At 35.7% G+C, this 7786-nt stretch overlaps 1 protein-coding gene across 2 annotated transcripts; it reads right to left on the reverse strand.

Annotated features, from left to right (window-relative positions):
* Positions 1–5499: 5499 nt before the first annotated feature.
* LOC116166010 (mitosis initiation protein fs(1)Ya-like) lies at positions 5500–7469 on the reverse strand. Of its 2 annotated transcripts, none has more exons than XM_031480819.1 (7): positions 7365–7469; positions 6650–7316; positions 6565–6597; positions 6317–6517; positions 6118–6267; positions 5829–6071; positions 5500–5783 (listed from the first exon to the last, which is right to left on the reverse strand). In XM_031480819.1, exons 1-7 carry the CDS (start codon positions 7386–7388, stop codon positions 5578–5580), a joined length of 1524 nt encoding a protein of 507 aa, XP_031336679.1. In that variant the 5' UTR covers positions 7389–7469; the 3' UTR covers positions 5500–5577. The 2 variants fall into 2 exon arrangements, with proteins under 2 accessions (XP_031336679.1, XP_031336680.1); XM_031480820.1 differs by having other exon boundaries at positions 6650–7269; positions 7330–7442.
* Positions 7470–7786: the final 317 nt, after the last annotated feature.

Consider the following 7786-nt stretch of genomic DNA (forward strand, 5'->3'; position numbering starts at 1 on the left):
GATATGTCAGCACTTATAGGCCCGTGATTACAAACCTGTATTCAAAGGTAGGCTATTATAGCTGCCTAATTTGGAGAAGCAACATTTTAGAAAGAGCTGTACATATGAATTCTCAATTATTCAAGATTTGGTGATAGCAAAAACGGCTCTTTTTGGAATTTACAAGCGAAATGTACCTAACAGAAAAATTAATCTCTCCGTCGATTTGAGACAAATGCATTGTGACCTGTGGACTTCGAAAAATTGTGACTGCATTTATATGACTACTAGAAAAAGAAAGATAAAACGTTTTGTAAAACCAGTAGATTTTGACGATTGCGATTTTTTGGATTCTACAGGGCAACATCTACTACCTAAATGTCTTTTTTCGGTCAATATGCACAATTCTTTTAGCTTATATTAGAGCTATATTACTATAGGTACATCGTGTTTTCTTATAAATTAGATCATTCTGAAGATAGGTGGGGAAGAGCAGGAGACAAAAAAGATTAATGTACCTATATAAATCTGATGAAGCGAATTGTTACCACTAAGAGGTCATGCTTAATTTTTGTCAAGGAATATGTATTTCCCATACTTGGTTATTCTAATATCTATTACATTTACAGATTTTAAATACAAACAATTTTTTTGTCAGAGTGAAGTTTGCCTCACACACGAGCGCAATTCAAAGTAGCGTAAGTTTTCTCAATTGTGCTAGCTCTTCAAGCTATAACCTTTCAGAAATAATCACTTTTCAGTCGATTCAAAATTAACTACTTTCCATGAATTTTAGAGGCAAGACTGAAGACTCCCTCTGCTATATTTTTTGGAAGTTTGTCCACTGTACCTATAATCAAAGAGCGTAATCTTTTTCACTTCTACCAGATCTTCAAGCTATACTATAATCCTTCAGAAATCCTAATTTTTCAGTCAATCTAAGACAAGTCGTTTTTGCTATATTTTTTGGTAATTGTCTCCTTAATATCTGGATATAATCAAAGTAGAGTAATTGTTCTAACTTCTGCCAGCTCTCCACGCCTTAACTTTTCAGAAATATGCATTTTTCACTCGATCCTAAGCAGAGCTGGGCAGAATACTTTCAAAAAGTATTTGAATACTAAATAGTAAATACTTTACACAAATCAAAGGTATTTGAATACTAAATACTTTTACGTCCAGCACAAGCGAATACTAGATACAGATACATAGAAAAGTATTCAAATACTTTAAAAAATAAGTATTCAAATACTGTAGAATGTATTCGAATATGTACTTTCAAAAGTATTCGAATACTTTGAAAAGTGTTTCATTAACTTACATTGAAAAGTATTCGAATACAGTAAAAAGTATTCAAATACTTGTCACTCAAATACATTAAAAATTTAAAATAGTATACTAGATAAAAGTCTTAATACTACTTAAAAAATCAAGTTATACTTTGTATGGGGTTAGCTTTTTTATATTTCTATTGTTATATACAAATTTAAGGGGAGTAAAAGCGTATTATTATTATTATATAGGAGGTACCTACCAGGACCTTTCTTATACCAGTTATATCCTTAAGAATACGTGTAACAGTTTTCAAAGCGTCATGCATATGATACGTACGCCTTTCTGAAATTAATCCTAGCGATTTTGGAACAGATCCATTTTTGACCATCCGTTTGTCCGTGTGCATGATAGTTTAGAAACGTGCGATCGCTTTGAAAATTGGTACACATGGTCTTAAGGATATAAGAAAGGTTCCTATTGTTAGCGCATTTCCACAAAAATAAAAAAAAAATGCGTTATTGTGGCCACTTTGTCCGTCCGTCCGTCCGTCCGTCCGTCCGCTCGTTTTGCGACGCTACTAGTTCTTTATCTTAAGAGCTATTGTTCTACTTTTTTCGCTATTTGGTTCGTTATGGTGTCTAGTCTTGTACCAAGGAAGGAATTTTTTCTGTACCGCTTACAAAAAAGTTATTGTAAAAAAAACAAAAAACCGTTTTTTACATGTTCCATAATTTTACACTTTTGCCGTTTATTAAAGATCCTAGAGATCGTTTATAATTTTGCATTGCTATCTGTCGTCTGCCTGTTGGTCTGTCCGTCTGTTCCTTTGTCTGTCTGTCCATCTATCTGTCGTGTGAACGATTACTTTGTTTAGAAATGTTCGATCGCTTTTACATCTCCGTTAGTTATGAACTGAATTGCATGAAATTCAATATGGGCATAGATTTAGCCATATAATACGCAATGCCAAAAGTTGAATCGAATCGATTCAAAATTCACAGTGCCCTTTTCGCATCTCGACCATTTATAAACCGAATTGCAAACTTTTTTACTTATAAAAGTATTTAAATGAAATGTGATACATAGGCACTTGGAATAAAGGAAAATCTAGCGCCAGTTTCAAAATTTTATTTTGCGCATGCGCAGTGCCAACTTTTTTTATCTATGGAAGCATTTAACTGAAATTTGATACTTAGGCGCTTGGAACAAAGGAAAATCTAACATTAGTTTCAAAATTTAGGTTTGCGCATGCGCAGTTCCAACTTTCTTATTTAGAAAAGCATTGAAATGAAATTCTTCTCATAAACTGAAATTGAAGTAGCACGTCAAAAATGGATTGCCCATGTACAACGCTATCTTTCATATTTGTGGCCGGATTTTTACGATTTTAATAGAAGTTGCATCTTACAATACTGGGAAATGAATGCAAGTGGAAATGCGCTTTATGTAAATCGTTTACGATTACTTTTTAACTTGTTTTTAAGTTACGTAGACTATCGAGTCAAAAAGTTTCACTCCAGGATCGTTCGGTATTCAGTTGTATCGGATTTTTATATTTCATTTTGTGACAATGGAAACTTTCCCTAAACATTTCTAAATTGTTCTCAAATATTTGAATAACTTAAAAGTACTGCGTTATTTGAGGCCGGAAAAAAATTGTCTGAGATCGACCGAGAAAAACATTTTCTTATATAGAATTTGGCACGTAGAATCCATAATTTCAAACAGTTCCAAGATTGGGCTACAAGATCAAAAGTTACAGCCCTTTGAATTTTCTTTGGAAATTGGTTTCTAGTCTATAACTTTTGATTGAGAAGTCTGATCGAAAAAGTACGAATTGTTTTGGATTCTACCCACCAACATTCATAAGAAAAAGTGTTTTCCCGAGAAATTTTGGAGTAGTCGATTTTTGGAAAAAAGGAAGGTTAAGTATTTAAATACTATGCGAAGTATTCGAATACTTCTCAAAGTATCCAAATACTTTGCGAAGTATTCGAATACTAAATATTTGTGAAAGTATTTGAGTTACAAATACAAATACTGCTTCCATAAAAGTATTTGATTACAAAGTATTTGAATACTTTAAAGGATTTGAATACTAAAAAGTATTTTCAAAGTTGAATACTGCCCAGCTCTGATCCTAAGACATCTATATTCAAACGTTTACAGTTCATGTAGGTAATACGAATTGCAGTTTTATTGACTGCCCCAAAAATGTGTTAAAAAGCTTGCAAGAAAGATTTAAAAAGTGGTCATAGGAGGTAACACAGCCCATAGCTCTCACAAAACTCACAACCTTTCCTAACCATTTCAATGCGTGTAGGTTCTGCGGAATCGGGCGGAGACCCTGAAATATGGGTAGGTGTAATTATACGCGGGCATCCCAAGGAATAAAAAGAGTGACCAGAATTAGCGAAAAAAATAGAACTAAATTTTCACTATCGTTGCGTACACAGAACCATTTTTTTCGCGTCCGACCGCATCCTGTTAAGTACTTTTTGTTTTTTTGTGATACATTTGCGTAACGACTTTCTTAACTGCTTTCAACAGTAAGTGTAAGTTGTTAGCACATTTTTGCAAATTTATTTGTAAAAAGGTAGCTTTTAATCCTAGTTGGCCAGGTTGTCTGGCTGGCGGGCCCGTCGAAGAATGCTTGTAGAAAGACGAGGACTGTACATGTACTTACCAGGGTTCTGTAATTAACAACCTTAGGTACGGGGCTACATGATGTGGGGTCGGCGACACTAGGGCACCATTCCCTAGCGTATTATAGGAACGTGGTGATTTTTGAGTTTTTTCCTATCTTCTTCTACAGTTTTGGTTCAAATTGGTGTCGTTAGAAAGATGTTGTAAACGTGCACAACTCCTGCGTGACAGATTTTTTTTCCTAGGGGCGAAATTAACCACCTTTTGCAAGGCGCTGGTCATCGAGGGGTAATCGAGTTTGGGTGCCCAAAAGTTTCTTAGACTTCGAATCGTGTTGTCTCTCTACTTCCTCGTGTCGCCAATAGAAGCTCTAGGTATGAGAGGTGCTCCAAAAATTGAGTACTATTTTGTGGAGGGTTTTGAGCTAAATCCACTAAAATGCGAATTGAGATCTTAGTGATGGAGGAGTCAAACCTTCAAACGCGAATGGGACGTCGGAAATGGGTAGCGACAAAGGGAATGTGGTAGTCTTGCACAAAATCTTATTGATGGTGGAGTCAAAAATGCGCTGAAGTCCCTTCGATCTCACATGAGGGATTTGCCTAAAATCGTCAACTACGTACCTATTATTATTATTATTATTATGGTCGGTGTTTCTTGTGAGAACTCAGGTCTAGCCTGGTTAACTAATCGCACGGATTAAAATCAAGTAACGATTAGTGTCTGTGTCTGATGAAGTTATGTAGGGTCCTTAAAAAAAAAAAAAAAAAAAAAATCACACACGTACATTGGACATCTAGGGATAGTATGTAATTCGTACTTACCAACATACCTATTGATGGGCACAATAGCCAACGCTATCAGGAAAGAGGAAAACAAAACAAAACAAAAATCATTATAATAATTCCTGTAATTTTATTAAATGGAGTTTATTGTGTAAGTGTTTCTTTGGCTTTGCGTTTGGGTTGAATACGAGTGGGTTGTGATAACGTGGTGTGTTTCTGTGAAGAAGGAGTTTTGTGTTTTTTAATTGTATTTATGGTGTTTCTTTGTTCCTGAGGTCGTGTTTGTGAGGTTGCTTGGGTTTTTGGTGGAGATATTGCAGTATTTTGTGAGCCTGTGGTGCTGTTAAGGTTTTTGCGTTTCGGTTGTATACGAGTGGGTTGTTTCTGAGAAGAAGGAGTATTGTGTTTTTTAACTGTGCTAGGGCGTGTAACTTTATTGGATGGACCTGTCTTTGTAGTACATGTTGCGTTACTTGTGTTTATGATGTTTCTTTGTTCTTGAGGTTGTATTTGTGAAGTTGCTTGGGTTTTTGGTGGAGATATTTTAGTATGTTGTGAGCCTGTAGTTCTGTATAGGTTTTTGCGTTTGGGTTGAATACGAGTGGGTTGTGATAACGTGGTGTGATTCGGTGAAGAAGGAGTTATGTGTTTTTTAACTGTGCTTATTGGGTGGACCTGTCTTTGTAGTGTATTATTATTATTATTATTATTATTATTATGCCTATGTGACAGATTATCGTAATCTGTGCCTATGTTAGACCAGTAAAGTTTCATTCCCCTGATCATTCCTTTCGTACACCTCAAAAGTCTCAACAAAAAGATAAAATGCATGTATTTATAGTCAAAGCAATTAACCCTAACATTAATTAAAAATTTCTTAAAATATTAAAAGTTAAAAATTAGTTTGCGTCGCCTTATCGTAATATAAAACAGTTTTTTTAGTATACGTGACATATCTAAAGGTGGGAACTGAATGTATGGTTTTTCGGCACTTAATGTCTCCAATTTTTACTCGCTTTTCTGGTGGTCCATTCAATAACGAATCCTCCGATCTGATTCTTTTCATATTTTTTTCTTCAACTTCTTCATTTTGGGCTTCTGTGAAACCAAAATTGTGCGTCATTCTCCACACACTTTGCTTACCCGTAGATGTTATTGAGAGACCCGTCAACATTGTCTTCCAAGCTTTGGTTACCGAAGACCAAAGCCCTTTATTCTCCTGTTCATTTTTACTAGAGACCTCACCTTCCAAGCTAAATTCGCAAGTATTCTCTGACCCGCTACATAGACTAGAATGGTCTGCACTGAAGTGTTTGTTAATTATCGACTTATCACGCTCGGTATCCATTGTCCTTTCACCGTCAGGAATACGAGTAGGGCTAGTAACTAAAAATATTGGTTAAAATAGAGCAATACTCGCGCATGCAAATACCCAAAATCGAGTTAGATACAAATACTTTCTCGCAAACAAACTCAGCGGTTGACGTCTTTTTCATTGAAGACGATGCGTTATTTGATTCGGATGATAAGTATAATAATTGGTCAGTCTCAGACATACACCGCGATTTCAATGCGTCTTTTGCTGAAATAATAGTTTTTTTACCTGTTAATTTACAGCAGTACCTACTCACATAGTGATTCTGTAGCTTCCAATTTTGTATTCTTTAAATATGATTGTATTGCTACCGTGGCTAGCGAATTTTGAACTGGCGCGGGTCCCTGTATAGAGACAGCCTGAATGTTCACAGATATATCAATAGATTTATGAGATGTTTGTTGATCTGACAAGGCGCTATCCCAAACTGTGCCGCTGTTAATCTCATCTCGACTCACTGAAAATATCTAATAAAATATCATCTCTTGTACAAGATACACTAACCCTTTGTTTCGAGGAAAGCGTTCTTCAAAATCGCTGTAACACCAAAGACACAATTAAGAGTTAAGAAAGAAAACTAAAGTCTTACAAGGTGAATGGCTTTTGAAAGATCCGTCATTGACAGTATTTCTTTTTGGTTTCTGGTAGTTGTGGTTGTTAATCATTGGCGTTTCGCAAAATGTGACTTTTCGCTTTATCTGCGCTTCAATATTCTGTGGTAGGTCCGATGACATGGGTGTCATGAAGGTTTTTTTTGAACTATGCAATCCAGCATTCGACGAAGTTTCCGAATAATCTACCGGTGTAATTGCCGCGGACATTTTTTCGAACTCCCCCCATTCGTTCGATTTTTGCATGGGGGTGCTGGTGGTGATATAACATTTATTGCTTGATGTACTCAAATCCGTGTTATTAAACTCTAGTGGATTTTTATGCATTGTAGCGGTGATTGGAGGCGAGGAAAAGTGATCGTCCGTGTCAATTAACACCATTTCGTGCTTTTCATGCTTTGCCTTGCATTTATTGTTAAGCGATAATTGATGCGTCGATTTAAATGTGGTTTTGCAACGTACGCAGTGCACCGGAAAGTGTTCGTTTTCTATGTGTAGCAACAATTCTTTTTCTGTGGGATATTTGAGAATGGCTTTCCCGTAAATGCAGATATCACAATCCACGTGCACATGATGATAATTTTTCTCGTGCTTCAGTCTACAATTTATACAACAGAAACACTGGTTGCAAATTCGGCAAAAATTCTAAAATACATACAGTTAAATCGCTAATCATCGATTAATTAGGCTTACTTTGGGATAATATATACTGTTCATAGCACCAACATATTCACAATTCTATTTCACGTTATCAACGTTCAGAAATTGCACTATTACCAACAATCATTTCGGGTACATTTTTAATATTACTAAATTTTTGGGTGTCAGTATGTAAAACTATATTGAATATATTTTGAATTCCACAATTCCGAGCGAGGGCAGTGAGGAATACTTAAGCATTTCATGAGGTCATATTTTCAGGGAGAAGAAGAAACGTTCAAGGCAAAATGTTAATCAAAGTACCTTGTGCTTATTGGAGATTTGTATTGGGTCCAGACCACAACGCCCAATGATCACAACCTCCAAACCTCCAACGACGCCCCTATTTAAAATGACCAACAACTTTTAAAATTACCATTCGAACTGACCACAACCCTTAACTTTTCAGAATGACC

The sequence above is a fragment of the Photinus pyralis genome, unplaced genomic scaffold (assembly GCF_008802855.1).
Source record: "Photinus pyralis isolate 1611_PpyrPB1 unplaced genomic scaffold, Ppyr1.3 Ppyr1.4_LG3a, whole genome shotgun sequence".
NCBI lineage: Eukaryota > Metazoa > Arthropoda > Insecta > Coleoptera > Lampyridae > Photinus > Photinus pyralis.